Source organism: Ambystoma mexicanum, chromosome 10 (assembly GCF_040938575.1).
Source record: "Ambystoma mexicanum isolate Mex_15411 chromosome 10, UKY_AmexF1_1, whole genome shotgun sequence".
Taxonomy (NCBI): domain Eukaryota; kingdom Metazoa; phylum Chordata; class Amphibia; order Caudata; family Ambystomatidae; genus Ambystoma; species Ambystoma mexicanum.
Window position 1 is genome coordinate 223229365 of NC_090932.1, and position 15966 is coordinate 223245330.

Below are 15966 nucleotides of genomic sequence, written 5' to 3' on the forward strand. Positions count from 1 at the left end.
GGTATTCTAGGTTCTGTGACGAATCCCCAGATGTCGTCACTTCTGCCCTAGGGTGAGCCCCTTCCCTTGAGGCCAGGAAGGTGAGGCTGCTACCCGATAGTCACCCTTTGGGCGCTACTCAGCGGCTGGATCTCATTGGGAGGGAAGCCCACCATGGGATTAGTGACGCCCTGGGGAGAACATGGTAGCCCCATAGCCCACTTAACCCACCTTCCTACCCCACTCCCACCAATACTTTCCTTAGTGTTCCTATATGTTTTTGCCAGACCACCAATATAGGAAGTACTGGGACAAGGAAGAGTGCGGACTTTTCAAAGGACATATATCCCTTAAGTATTGAGACGACGGAGAGACCAACTAACTCCACTGGGAGACCTCAAGATTAGTACTGGACGAAGAAGTGCAGTAGCATAAAGAGCCCTTCTGAGTACTTGAGTGGACGGTCTAGTTTTTACAGAGACCTGATTGGGCAGAGTCCATTCAAAACTGAAGAGGGAAACCAGGAAGGGGAGAGAGGCCCTCCCTGGTTGAACAACGATCATGGGGAACGTTCGGCTTGGCGGGGGGACCAGAGCGGTTTCAGGAAAGCTTACCTGGCTGGCGGAAGGACCATCCGGCAGAGCAGCGAACGTCCAGGCAAGCCAAGCAGAAGGACTGCACGGTCAGAGGAAGACGTGCCCGCTGGTGAACTGCCAGTGTTGCAGAGACGCAGCAGCACGCTAGAAGAGTGGAGAAGACTAGAGAAGCCTGAAACTGAGGGTGGAGAACCCGGAGGCCGGCCGGGCGCAGACGGTAGAAACCCTAAAGGTACCAGAGCTACAGGGCGGTTGGAAGAGGCCCTAGAGGGCACTGGCAAACGCTGAAGCCACCATATTGTGGCACAAGGGAAGCCCTTGGGCGGTGGGGAGGGAGTGCCAAGACCCCTAGCAAAAAAGGTACTTAGTAACGAAGAAACATGGGTCAGGGACCCAGACCCGTTTATGAAGAGGAAGTCCTCTTCATAGTCACAGTACCTGGCAGAATATTGAACCAGGTCTGCAGCACTGAGAAGAGATAATCCCACAGGTCAGGGACCCGCACCAATAAGATTAGGAGATACTGTGAATTGTAAACTTTTGAAGTACACATCAAGCCATGGGTAGGGAGGCTTTCCCATGGTCATAATGAGCTGTGAAACTTTTGCAATGCAAACCACGCCAGGGGAGGGAGGCATTCCGGCTGGTAATGTTGAACTGTGAAACCAAAAAGTCAAAGCAGCCGGGGTCAAAGGAGGCATTCCCTCCAAGCAGTGTGAACTGAATACTAAAGGTGTAGAAGGACTTGAGGATGGGAGCGTTTGTATCTCTTTCACTCTGCTTTACTTAGGGGGGGTGTGCCTGTTCAGTTCTCAGACTCTTTCACTTTTGTTGGCTTTTCCTGCCTTGGTGTAACGTGTTAATATCTGTTTCGCTCAGTATTACATAGGGCATGTGCCCCTTCAATTCTCTCAAGCCTTTGTCTGCTTTCCCAGCCGTGGTTCTCTCTGTTTGTGATTATCCTGTCTCCGTAACCTTGTCCATTTTGCCAATCGTGGAAACCAAAGTTCATACCCCTCATTGGCGTTTTCCTTTTGGAAGCGCATTAGCTTCCGTGTTGGTGCTCGTCTCAGCGGCAAAGACACTTGACTTGTAGAGCTTGGAGCCCACGGCTCCCTCCTTTCCTGTGGTCTCGCCGTCGGCCCCACACTCCTCTCCTGTGGTCGCACCACCAGTTGGGATGGTTGCGTTTCAGTCTCTATATTTCTCCTAATTGGAGCCGCTTGCTCGTCTGAACGCCTGCCTTGCAGTCTCCTGCTAGCAGGTTTATCTTCCTCCACGCTACCGCTGGTTCCACGCCCCTGTGTGGCTCTGCCCCTCCTTGACATCTTCCCTCCAGAGGCTCACCTCTCCGTAGTGATTGCTCTTCTCCCGAATCGCAGTCCGCTCTGCTCTTATGTATGTCACCAGAAACAAAAGAAAGGTGTCAGTGTTCTTTGCAAATGGCATTCCGACGAGGTTCAGCAATACCTGAAGCCAATGGAGTAAAAGAAGGGTCCTTATTTGTTATAGTCATCATGGGAGATGCCAAAGTCTATCCAACTGATATAGGAAGAAATAGTATTTTGGACTGGGAGATCCTTATTAGAATGGGAGTCCTTGTCCCTGAGAGGGGAGTAACACCCAGTGTGTTCTAACGTGCCCAGACTCCTAGGGAGGGTCTTGCTTAGCAGGCTCACCTCCCTAGCCTCAAAGGGGGTGACTACCCACTGGAAAGAAGTGACAAATTGTTCAGATTCGGCACAGGTGCAGAACAGGTGCAGAACAAGAGGGCAAAACGGGTATTATATATAGTCCTAACACCTAAGGCAACTGCCAACATTTAGGGCTCTGCTATATTTTACATGCAGAACACATGCACACTGAATAACATGCAGTCACCTGAAAAGTACATGCAAAATTGTCAGATATGTCATAGATACATTCAACACATGTCCCCTTGTCTGTGCCATTGGGTTATTTCAGGACAAATGTTTTATATTGGATACAAACGTGATGGCGGTATTGCATAGCTACCTATACCTAAAAAATACAGCCTCATCCTCCATGACATCACCAATCTCAAACTAGTTACTGAAAGAGGGCCGTGAAACTTTAACTGGGAAAACCTAATGGGCTGTTTGTGGCGGCCAACACCCTGCCAGCCAGCTAGCCATGAATTATAGCATTGATGGTGGAATAGTGGACAAACTTAATCCAGTAAGAAACCCCTGACAAGGGTGTGCTTGGGTTAAAACAAATTGGTAAAATCATGTTTTAAAGGTTCATTTGGCAGAACAAGTTTGCCGTTACAGCTTTGTGCACCCTGAAATACTGTAAAAAGCAAGGTGGGTCTCTTAGCAAGGTATCTACGAGTTTCTGAGAGGGCAGCAAATCTGTGCTTTATCTATTTTTAATTGCTTATAAGCTGGGTAGTTGTGTGAGCTTACTTTGGAGTGGACGTTTAATGTAGTCATCACTGGCGGAAAATCCACCACTTATTGTTAATGTCCTTACCGACGCAAGGAAAAGAAACAGAGCAAGCTAATCATTGCTTTTAGATTTCTGATGGTTAACACACAGGCTCTGATTTTATTTAAATAAATGAGCAGTCTCATGAGAATCCATAAAAAATATTGTTTTTTAACAGTTTTTTAACAGTACCTATAACGGAACCCCATTACGATTTACTAATTGGATTGTTTACGATAAATAATGAAATTAACCTTAATGATTTTTGCACTCAAGACAGTTTAATCAAACAAACCCTTGGTGGCCAGGACATTCAACCCTGTAAGACCATTTTATAATGACTGTTTGAAACGACAAGGCCATGGAACAAAGAGAGGGATCCCCGGTTCATTGATCAGAGGTATTCGAGGTAACTGAACTGGTCCAACAATCTGATACTAAAACATTAGCAGCCTAGCCTTAGCCTTTACCAGGTCTATGGTAGTCTTTTAGGTGTTCCAAACGGTTTTTGAAGGGAAAGTTGAGTAGTCAAGGAGGGCCCACTCAGCTAGCGCAGTAAAAAATAGTGAAGTTCGTTTGTGCAGGGCAAATGCAACATGTGAAATAGGGACGTATGGGTCTTGAGTTGAGTTCCAGTGAAAGGAGGAGCAGCTACTCACCCTCAAGGATGATCCACAGAAGTAGTAACCCATAAAACACCCTCCTGGGCCAGGCCTGGGTAGTGCTAAGGTAAGTATGACTTTGCGCCGAATGCAAACTCAGTGAGGAGTGGAGCGGTTCAAACGATATGTGACATCATGCACCCAAGGCTCTAATAAGGTAGAAAAGGTTCCAGGCGACAGGAAATCGCTATGGAAGACCAGCATTACCATTGAGGTCACCATGCAAGGTCATCTGGTCACAGATTTGAACGTGATCACCCCCGGGTGTCTTTAGGTTCCTCTGGAGACCTTATAATGTAGGGGGAACACCACGATTCGGTTCCATGACAAAGGAGGGACCTTCACAGCGATCTTCACTGATGCATTTCTTGCATTAACGACAAATGAAGTCGGGTAGCTCTCAGCAACCTAGCAGTAGAACTTTGGTCTTTCAGCAGGCTAGTCTTCAGCTGGAGGGCAGCACAGCAGGCTTCCAGAGTCCCTGCAGAGCTTTGAGGACACCCATGACATGCTCCAGCCCTCTGGCCATCCAAGTCCTGTCAATGATGAACAGCTGGATCTGTGCCTTGCAGAGATAACGCGAGATGCATGTTCCCACGACAGGCGATGTAAGATGAACAGGACAGCTGACTGGTTGGTCCCACTAGTCTCAGGGAAGAAGGCACCTCACATAGGTCTTTCGTGCCGATTAGAAGATAGATATGTGCAATGTCTGGTATTGGCTGAGCACCTGCTTGTTTCAGCATCAGTCCTCCGACGTGTCTCTGTCAGCGTCTTCTTCAGAGCTCTTCAACTGCAGTGATTTTTACCCAGAAAAAAATGGGCTTGGGGCGATCCCAGCACTCCGAAAAGGCACCTATAAGTACAGAGTTGAAGTTAACTTTCCAGTAGTGGACAGCCAGCCTCCCAGAATCTACCCAGCAACGTTCAAGCCCCAGGAGGAATGTGAATTGTGGCCTTCCCCTTTGCTTAACAGCACACACACAAAGGCGATCCTTTGCAGACTTCTTGCCACAAGGCTCACCAAGGTGCATGAATAAAGGGAGTCCTCCCCCCACCTGGAAAGGTTAGACAATGGTCATCAAAGGACAGGCCATCTTGAACAGGACTTAATACTTAAAGGGAGGCCATTTGGAGTATATGGTTCCTTTTAGTACATTATTGTGGCTAAATAAGCAGCCATGGCCAATACAACCAGAAAAAAGTCATAGTGACGACTGCCACTAGCCTCTTCAGAGGATGCCTAGAAAGTAGCAAAACTGCTCGTTAGTTGCTTTTGCTGCAAACAGTAAAAAACACGTCATAAAAAGGAGATGAACATTCTTGTACTGGTAAGTGCAGGGACTAACCCGTGAACCTAAAACAACATTGCAAAAGGGACCTTAGGGGTCCGTGGCAGCACATCACAGAAGGTGTAAGGTCGAGGGTTAATAGGAAAGTTTTTCTTTTCGCTACTTTCCCTCCATAGTTTCCTGTGGAATCCGATTATTTTTGCTTTGTTTTTACTCCTGACATTTTGAAGAGAAGTAAAGCTTCTGTTGTCTTTTGCTTGCATGTTATGGGGAAACTGATAAGTCCTTCACACTATCAGTACTGGGAACTATTTTTCACTTTTGAATTCTTGTACTTTTACAACTACACATAGCACCTTACAGTGCAGTGCAATAGGGACACATTTGTATCACCCTAGCATTTTACACAAAGGATTTTTGGTTACTTTTATATGTGCCTAAAGACAGGCTGGAGGCAGCAGTTAAACTTTTACAGTGTTTGCATAATTTTTTCTGTGCATATTCGCTGTTACTGCTTATGGCTACTAAAGATGGCTAGTTCCCTAAAATGCCTGTGCCACAAGATTTACACTTGTACTTTAGCCATATTGTAGTTTGGCTTTCTTCCTTCCTTCTCAGCTCCGGAAAGTCCTTGTATGGTCATGCACTTGCCGGGGAAAGCTGTGGCTTTTGCAGGTTACTGAGCCTTTTTGTGTGTGTGGCACAGGAAGGGGGCTGGAACACAGCTCTAGTGCCAGAAAGTCTGCTACTGGGCCGGATGTTAACCCGTAGTTGTCCCTGATTGGACAACTACTGGCTATTTGAATGGTGCAGATCCTTACCATTGATGGGCATGGACTTGCTTCCAGCTCATATTTTTAATTAAAAGAGGACCTCTGGAGCTATTCTGCAGATCTATGTTGGAGCCAAGAATCCCTTGGAGAAGAGCATCCCACTGAATATCTGAAGAGGACTACTGAAGTGGCCCAGCATCACCGCCTTTGTCCGGCTCAGTGAAGCCCTGTTCCCCAGCTTGATCTCTGAAGACCCCGAGCAGTGCTTCAGCCCTTGAACTAGTGGGGCCAGCTAAACTTGACACCTTGAGAATCCAGCCCTTCAGAGCCTTTGGAAGTGTCCCTCGACTGCCCGGTGGACTGGCCACCTATCTCCTGGCCTTGCCAGAACCATTGCTCTTCCGAATTGAAGTCTGGAACTTTGGTGGACGCCACCTTGTGCCCCAAACCACCTTCTCCAGGAAATTAAGCTTTCCACCTTCCAGGGAACCTGTCCTGGAGCAGCTGCTGTGACCGCGGCTGGAATGACGCCTGTCATTGCCTACAAACAGTGACCATCATTGGAACTCCCTCCATCCCGTGAAGTGTCCTGCATCATTGGATTTTGCATTTCTTCTCTGAAAGGGGTTGCACCTTGCAGTTGCTTTCAACTGGAAGAATCCTTGAACCTGCAATTCCTGGGCCAGCTCTGAATGGAACAAACAGTGTAAGATTGAACCCCCAGAAGATCTACAAAGACATCTGGGAAAATCTGAGTCCGAGGGCTAAGTAAGCATCAGTGAGCTTTTCCCCGCTGCCCTCCATAGTATAACATTGTGAACAAGTCTATTCGCCTCTTATCTCCATTCCACTCACCTTTGGTTGTTGAACCTAGGTCGAGTATCCTGCCCCTCGGTTAGCCTTGCGTCTGGAGAAAGGAGAACACTGAGCATGCCTTTGGTAAATAGTTGAATAACTTTGACACAGTTTGAATCTATCGGCACCACAAGCCAATTGCATCCTTTCTACAGAGAACTCATACTGTTGAGGAACATTGTTTATTGTCCCATAATTTACTGCATCTAACTTAAGTACCTGCGTTGCTTGATTTAGTTATCTGATGTATATTTGAACTCATGGTGATTATATATATTTGCATTGAGTGTTCTGTGATAATACTACCTGCTAGATTAATTTTCCAGTGTTCATAAGGCCTACAATAAACAACTGTGTTTTATAAACTGACTGCATACATATTGTATTATTGTGTGCCATACTGTATAGACTGATTGATTGCCCCTGGCCCCACTCACACTGTCCTGAGACTAAGCCTTGACCGTTCTCCACTCTACCTTGATTGGGTTTTGGGTGACCTCTCAGCAGTCCCTTTTAATCTGCCTACCAGCCAGATTCTAGAAATCCATCTAAAGCGGGGTGCTCCGATACTAAAGCATGAAAGACAAAATTAAGGGGACTGGTCTCCCCAACGCTGGAACCATAGAAGGGTCCAGTGTCCTCAGAACAAAGGGAAATGCAGGAGGTGTGCGATGTAAAGTCTCAATTGCCTTCAAAGTCAATGGAAAACCCCAGTGAATCCAGCAGTAGTGCTTGGATACTCGGGACAGAGTGGGTATGATTTGTGGAAAATCTTCCTGGAGTACTACAGCATAAACCAGTGTTGCCCAGGCCATCCATCAATGTCTGCTGCTGCTCTCCCAGCATCGGGGAAGACAATAAACTGTGTCCATCTCCCTTGGACTATCAGCAGTGCAATCACTAAGTGGTGCGGAGGGGCATGAGTAGCAGAAGGATCATCTGGTCCTTAATCACATCCCTGTCCTCTGTGGGCTTTGGAAGTGCCACAAGACCATCCTGAAGGCTGGTATTTCATTCCCATTGATACTGAGTTGGATCTTGAGACTTATCAGATCTTTGATTTGTCGCCCAGGAACATTGCTGCTGCTGCTCTCAACTGAGGGCCATTCCCAGAACCTATTTCCTGCCGCCGCAACAAGTCAGGCTTGTTGACTCCTGACCCACCGGGTCTTCTTCGACTGCTGGTTCATGGTGGCTCATCTTTATTGTGAGAGTCATGACTGATGTCCTGAGGTGTCTGGTCTGTCCAGCTGCAAGTCTGTCAGAGCTGTCCCAGAACAGGAGATCAGATCTGCTGTGTAGCCCAACCCAATCCAGACACAGACTTTAGCCACTGCACCTGGGAATACTCAACCCCAATTGACAGAGCCTACAACTGACGTAAGTGTCCCCAGCGATTCTTGGTGCCCTGGAGGTGATTGCCTAGAAAATCTGGGGTTGTTGTGCCAAGTGCTACTCGTGCCCCCCTCACCACTTAGTAATTGCATAGGCACAAAATACACTGCTGATCCACTGCCCTTACCGGACTGTGATAGGTGGACTCGGAACCCTTAGCACAGGGCTGGTTCTGAAAGTCTATCCTAACAGTTAGCTTTAGCTTAAGCCCTACAGCAGTGGTGGATCCAAAGTACCTCCTAACACATGTTCCTGTTTGAAGCATATTGTTTTTGTTCGAAGCGATAATCAGTCACAAAAACTTCCCATTATGACACTGATTGGTGATGAACAGTGTCTTTAGTGAGAATTCCTAGGGATATATTGTTTAATCTGACTCAGCAGGTGATTGTTTGTATCTCTATTTGATTTTGCATTTCATTAGTGTTGTCCTTATTTTCTCTCCATAGCTTTTTTGGACTCCTCCACCCTGCAGCTGTTCTTTGACCTGTATCATTCCATCCCTCCCACCTTCTCACCTTTGGTGAGTTCAGAACATGGGGTTCGTACCTGTCGATTTTCTCTTTGGGGATTCACTGGTAATTGATGCGGGGTCTACTGCAAGTGATGCAGATGTGTGGAAGGGTTTTATCAACTTGGTCAGTGGGTTAATCTTAGGGCTGTAACATGAGGGAAGTAGGCTTCCTGTTGTGGATGTGTAAAAGCTTGAATTTAGTGACTTCTATAGTATTTAACATATAAACAATGGCTTAATCTCTACCTCCAGTCCCTACATTTCAAACAACGTTCTAATCACATACTCTTGCGTCCTGTCCCCTTTCCTCCATACTGCATGGGCGTCCCTTCCAAGGGACGAGAGATGGAACCTTTTTCACCTGAAAAACCTTCTTCCCCTTTAAATTTAGAGGCGCGCAGGGGTGCGGCCCTGGGAACATGCGCTACCCTGACCACGCCATCACCCCCCCTCTCCCCTGGCGCCACTCCTCAATCCCATTTTCCACGTCACGGGAACGGTATGATTTATCCTGGGGTTGGCTTCGGCCATGTACTACCACGCACTGTTCCCCGAATTCTTCTATCTTTTTGTCTTCTTTGTCATTAAAGTACTTGGTCCTCCAGCATCACGCTCCTCACCAGCGCATGACTTCAGCTGGTGTCCACCTGTGAGGGGCTATACCCTACTTCTGACCCCCACGCTCTTTCCTTCGCTGCTTTGGCCCTGACCACAGCTGGCGAGGTTGTACCTTGTGCGACGCACGGACTCCACGCACACTGAAAAACAGGCTAACTAGGTGGAGAGAGCTCTTCGAAATTCGCCTCCAGAAGGCTTGAAAAACTTTGTCAAGCAGAGATCGAAGCCCAAGGGTGGGCCGCTATTTTCCATCGCACCGTGTAAGGGTGACTCCTTCCCAGGGAAATGCCCAAGTGGGAGGAACCGCCCGTGTTCTACTACCAGTACACGCACCAAGCATAGTCCAGCTACCGGCCTCACGTCCGAGGGGTTGTCAGATCCTTCCGGAATCAGTGCTGAGGGACCGCCAGGTTCTTTTACCGGGTGTACACCTGAGGGGCAACGCCCTAGTACTGGCCCAATGTCCGAGGGGGCACCTGCACGCAGCACTACCGGCGACAATGCTGAGGGCAACTCTCCTGCCAGGCACTGACCTGAGATGCAGGGTAGGCCTCATGCTCCACAACCAAGAGTCCTGGAGGAGGTCGGGCCCAGGGAGCCAGGCACCACGACTTTGGCGCGCGGCTCAACAAAATGGCCGCTCATCCGATGCCACTACTAGGAACAGAGTAGGCGGGTGAACTCAAGGTGGGACTGGTGTCAACCAGGTACGTTGCCTACAGTTTATCCATCAGCTGCGCAGGGCAGGTTTCCCCTGCTACCTAGACAGTGCGCTCTGACTCCAGCAGCCCTCAGCCACTTTGTCAATATCTCCTGCCTCTTCTTCTGCCTCCGAAGACCGGTTCTTCGAAAGGTTCTTGTCACTGATGCGAACCACCAGATGGGGGCCATCCTACGGATGCTGTAAGGAACTTGCTCCCTCCTGTCACTCCACCGGCACCCATAGTCATTCCTCATATGGTTCTGGCGCCACAGGCCCAAGCCCCACCGCAGCCCCCGCTGCCAGCTCCTTCGATTCAGGCTTTTCTGCCTCCCTCAGTACAGGAGGTTACACACCAGCCTCCGCAGCAACCTCTGGCTCAGGTCCCCACACCGCAGTCCACGGCACCTAGCACTCCTCCACCCGCTCCGGACCAGCCGGACACTCTTGTGGACACAGACGAGCAGGAGGACCCTGACATGCCGTCGTCTGTTGAAGGCCTTCCACGACAGGCTTGCAGGTTTGGCAGAATATTTGGGCCTTCCTCAACCTGAGGGCAAGCAGCCCGAGGAGGGGGTCTTGGCAGAAGTCCTCACCCTACGACCCCCTACCAAAACAGGTTTCCTGATGCAGAAGGACGTTGTGGCTCTGGCCAAGAAGGGGTGGCTCAAGCCGCACTCGGCCCAACCTGTCAATCGGCGCCTTGATGCCAAGTATAGACAGATGGAAGGGGATACACTCTTGTTATCAACGCACCCCCAGCCGCTTTCATCAGTGATCGCGGCAGCATCACTCTACTCTAAGCCTCAGTTGCCCTCGCCCACCTCGTTGTCTGCACTGCGAGTCAAAGAGGAGAAAATCTTGGAGGCGTACTCTTAACGCCTCCCTGCACCTGCGTCAGGCCAATGCGGATGCCATGCTGGCAGCTGCTAACCAGAGGTTGTGGTGGGAAATAGCAGACTTCCTTCTGGAACTTCCAGTGTTGAGCCAGGCACGCTTCAAGGCGGCTCTAGGAGAATCCAGGCTGGTAGCGCAGGACATCATGAAGTCCACAGTGGCCAACATCAGTACCTCTTCCCGGGCCATCTGCATCGCCACAGACATGAGAAGGACGGCCTGGCTTCGGGCTACTAAGTTTAAACCCGACGTCCAGGATCGCATATTGGACCTTCTGCTCGACGGTAGTGACCTCTTCCACTTTACCACTGGCGAGGAGGGCCACGCCCAAGGCGTACTCCCAGTCGCATCAACGCTCCGACAAGGGGCGGGTGTTTGGTGGGTTCCGGGGATTCCAGGAACGGAGGTCGAGACAACCTGACCACTCGCCGAGTCAGCACCGGAGCAAGCAACAGAAGGGGGGGCGGGGCAAGGGCTTCTTCCAATCCCCCTCCTCAGCAGCAGACTCAGACGATAAAAAGGCATGGCGTGTCCCTTCGGGTCCATGTGTCTTCACTGGGTGGCAGGCTTGCCTCTCACGTGCATTTCTGGCACCAGAACTTCGCAGACCACTGAATCCTCTCTGTAGTATACAAGGGGTACTGCCTAGCGATACCTCCCTCTCCTCCCTCCTCTCCCACAGATTGGGACGGCAACTCTGTTGGCGGAGATCCGGTCGCTCATCGAGAGCCAAGCAGTGGAAGTAGTACCAGCCTTCCAGAGAGGCTTAGGCTTATATTCCAGGATTTTCGTCATAGAAAAATAGAACCAGGCTGGCCTGAGAGTTGTGTTGGACCTATCCACCCTCAACCTCTCCCTCCCTCTTATTAAATTCAAGATCGTTACGCCGGCACTCATTGCGGAGACATTAGACAGGGGAGACTGGATCTGATGGATGCCTACCTACACGTTCCGATTTGGCAACCTCATTCCTACGCTTCAGGATCATGGGCTGTCATTTCTGGTACAAGGTGCTACCCTTTGGCCTCAACTCAGCCCCCAGGGTATTTATCAGACTCATGAATGCAGTGGTAGCCCTACCTGGGGCCCAACGCCACCATGTCTACCCGTACCTGGATGACTGGCTCTTCAGGGTGAGATCCCCCGAGAGGGTTACTCACACTTCCTCAACGCTTATGAACACTCTACACCTGGGGTTCACTATCAACCACAAGAAGTCTCCGCTGCAGGCCACGCAGAACCTCACCTTCATGGGCCTCATCTGGGATACGTGTTCCGAGAAGGTATTTCCCTGGGAGGACAAGATTACGACCCTCAAGAGGGCCACTATGCACTTACTTACCAGAGCAGTGACCTCGGCCTGGTGGTACCAACACCTATGGGGTATCATGGCAGTGATCTCCCTGGTCGTTCCACACACGAGGTTCCGGATGAGGAGATTACAGCTGCACTTCGCAGCCTCATGGAATCAGGAGAGGGGTTCCCAAGCGGAGCTAGTCAGCATACCGCCTTCTCTCCACTCAGACCTCACATGGTGGTCAGCAAACCGCCTTCTGTCCGCTCGGACCTCACCACAGGCCCTTCCGGCAACCCTCGCCGCAAGTCACCATCACTACGGACACCTCCCTAGAGGGCAGGGGAGCCACACTTGGCAGCCACACCGTCCATGGAGTCTGGTCCCGGCAGTAGCAGGAGTCACATATCAACTGGCTGGAGCTCGGGGCCATTTGGTTAGCCCTCAAAGCCTTCCTTCCGCTCATTGGGGGCAAGACTGTCCTTATCCAGAAAGACAACTCCACCAGCATGTACTATGTCAACAAGCAGGGGGGTACCAGGCCCCCTCCGCTCTGCAGCCTAGCGGTCAGCATGTTGGAATGGGCACTGGAAAACATCTACCTCACGGCCGTCCACCTCCCGCGGGAGGCCAACTTGGAAGTGGATAGACTCAGCAGGCTGGGAGCAGACAATTACGAATGGCAATTGAACGACCAGGTGCTGCAGGTGGTCTTCAACACATAGGGCCATCCTCGGGTAGATCTGTTTGCCTCCTGGAAGAACAGGAAGTGCCTTCAAGTCTCGTCCTGGCAGGGGCTGGGCCCTGGCTCCCTGGGTGACGCATTGCAGATTCAATGGGAAGGCATGACCACATATGCCTTTCCTCCCACACCCCTGATCCCCAGGGTACTCTTGAAGATGAAGGAAGCTTGCATCATCTTGATAGCTCCTTGGTGGCCAGCGAGACCATGGTTTTCCGAACTGCTCAGCCTCATGGACAGGCCACCCATTCACTTTCCGTGCTGGGTCCGGCACCTCTCCTGTCCCAGCAGGGTTCTCCACCCTGTGCCTCAGAAGTTAGCCCTTGCAGCGTGGTTCCTGAGCAGATCACCCTCAAGCACCGGAGCCTCTCACGGGCTAACCTGGAGATCATTCAGGGCACCAGAAGACAGGCTACCAGGAGCCAATATAAAAGCAAATGGAGCAGGTTCTGTCACTGGGCGGACTCTAAGCAGATCGACCCCCTTACTGCATGCTGGCGGACGTGCTCTCCTTCTTGGCGCACTCTGGCGTTCAGGTGGACACATGTCAAACATCTGGCGGGATTGTCCAGGCTTTACCGGCCCATCAAGAGGCCACATCTCCGAACCTTATGCCACTTTAAACAGGGATAAGGTGGTCCTGCAGACTCACCCGGCGTTTCTACCAAGGATGCCCTCTGCCTATCACCTAAACGAGGAAATAGTCTTACCTACGTTCTTCACCGACCCCAAGGACGAGGCTCAGAGAGTCTTGCACAGTCTGGAGGTCAGACGCGCTCTGAAATTCTATCTGGACAGTACCAAGGGCTTCTGTAAGTCGGATGCACTTTTTGGTTGTGCCCATCAAAGAGGCCTATGAGGAGCAGCACAAGCCACTGCCAGCCAACATGCACGCTCATGTGGTCAGAGCCAAGGCCACGGCCATCACCTTCCAGCGGCAAGTTCCGTGGAAAGTCATAAGCAGGGCGGCTACTTGGGCCACCCCTTCGGCTTTCTGTAAGCACTACTGTTTGGACACCGGCTCTAAATCAGACACGGCCTTCGGACAAGTGGTTCTAAGGAACTTATTTGCTTAAGGGGGGTGTCTAGGGCAACATTCAGTTGTAATCGTCCATTCAGTATGGAGGAAAGGGGATGGGACTTAAGAGTAATTATGAGTTACTCACCGTAATGACTAACGTTGTTAGTCCCCTTTCCTCCTTACGTCCCACCATCGTCACCCCTAATAATACTGGTGTCATTAGGCAATGTAAAATATTGTCGACGTGTCAATGGGGACTGAGGAATTGGCGCCGGTGGGTGGGGTCAGGCAGCGCATGCTCCCAGGGCCACACCCCTCTAAATTTAAAGGGGGAAGAAGGTTTTCCTGGTGAAAAAGGTTCTGTCTCCCGTCCCTTGGAAGGGATGCTCATGCAGTATGAACGAAAGGTGACTAAGGACTAAGAGTACGCTAATCACTACGGTGAGTAACTCATATTTTTTAACTGTGATCCACTTAAGTGTTCTTTCACTGTATTGCGTGTGAATTGGAAATAAAGACTGGTCTTTTCTAAACGTATACTTTGGCCTTTTAACTTGTCCGCCCCTGAAAGTGACTTTATACAGACAGCACCTGTGAATGGGGAACTTCAAGTTTGCCACAGAGCTCTAGAGTTGCTTACTGCAAAATCTTGGTTGCTCAAGGATACACATCAATTTGCCTCGGATAATAGGTGTCTGGTGAATCATGCTCTTTATATAAGTTGCTATCTACTGCAAGACTGAATGAGCAAAGCGCCTATGCCACTACTGCTTAGGGTTGCATGGCTAAAGAGATAGCCAATTACCTCTACTATAGAATACCATGTTATTAATAATGGTACAGAACAGATGTTCTTCAGCCTATTTTCTCTGACAAAGAATTGAAAGGGTGGTGTAGGTAGGGGGTACTGCTGGCAGGTGAAAGTGGGCTGCTATTTGGGATTTCAGGAAGGGTATGGAGGTCAGTGGTGTGTGTGATAGGTCACTTTTGGTAATTAATGTAGGGGTTCCTGGCCTATAGTAGAAGGTTGGATGCAGCAGGTTTGGTACAGGTCAGATGCTGGAAGATTGACGGTGGGTCAGGTGAAGAATGGGGGAGTTGACAGACAAGGGTTATCTGGAAATAAGATCTGTTCCCCTAATGAGTTTCTCCACTTTTTCTCCCAAAGGTCTTATCATGCTTAGTACAGGTTGCATCAGTACGGCGGTCACTCTTCAACAATGCTGAGAGGGCCAAGTTTCTTTCACATCTTGTGGATGGAGTGAAGCGTATACTGGAGAACCCACAGGTAAGGAGAGCCAGGCATAACATGTCTTGAGTCCTTCTCCCTCTGACTCACTCAGCCAATTCACCCATCAGTCTGTTGCCTAGGCCTCTTGAGGAATCGCTGCCCAGCATGTCCAGTATTTAATGTACTGATTTAAAGTAAAGTATTCAGGGGCAGCACTCTTGTGTAGAACTAACAGAAGCCTATCTTTTATCTCCACAGAGTCTGTCTGACCCCAACAACTACCATGAGTTCTGTCGGTTGCTGGCACGGTTAAAGAGCAACTATCAACTGGGGGAACTAGTCAAGGTGGAGAATTACCCCGAGGTCATCCGGTTAATAGCAAACTTCACTGTGACTAGCCTGCAGGTACTGCCTCCTTCCACCCTGCATTGGATTCCTAGTGTATCTGGGGTTTTCAGTGGGGATATTAGGAGTGCCCATCTTTTTTGTGAACAGCGTACCTTTTCTGTGTTCCAAATGGAGATCTTAATCTTCCTATCATGTTTTCCTTCCGCTGCCTCTGAGCTTTCCTCTTTTGAAAGCATCTAATAGAAGCTGTGGCGAAGCAGGATATTTCCTTTTAGTTACATGGTGGTGTTTATGGTCCTTTTTATTGTGAGCGTTAAGCAACTTTTTTATTTTTTAAATTTCAGCTTTATTTCTTTTCAAAAAAGAAGTTTCAATTGTCAATACAACCATACTAATGAAACTTGACATGACGTATAAGTAGGTCAAAACCAAGACACTTGATTTCGGGCGTGTGAAAAAACATGTTGTATTTAACATTTCAAATAACACTGTCCCCATATTCCTCTCTCCCCCCACCCCTTCACATATTGCTGTAGGCAAGATCAATATTTCTCAAAGTCTGGCAATAGAGTTCCCGTGCTCGCTCAGTGAATTAGGC

At 49.5% G+C, this 15966-nt stretch overlaps 1 protein-coding gene across 4 annotated transcripts in view; it reads left to right on the top strand.

Annotated features, from left to right (window-relative positions):
- XPO7 (exportin 7) overlaps positions 1–15966 on the top strand; it is a 1985528-nt gene that overhangs the window by 708156 nt on the left and 1261406 nt on the right. For 3 of the 4 annotated variants that reach the window (XM_069617724.1, XM_069617725.1, XM_069617727.1), the window contains 3 exons: positions 8453–8544; positions 14958–15077; positions 15279–15425. In XM_069617724.1, coding sequence (XP_069473825.1) covers positions 8453–8544; positions 14958–15077; positions 15279–15425 — 359 coding nt within the window. The remainder of the gene's footprint in view (positions 1–8452; positions 8545–14957; positions 15078–15278; positions 15426–15966) is intronic. The other variant, XM_069617726.1, reaches the window with a different exon arrangement.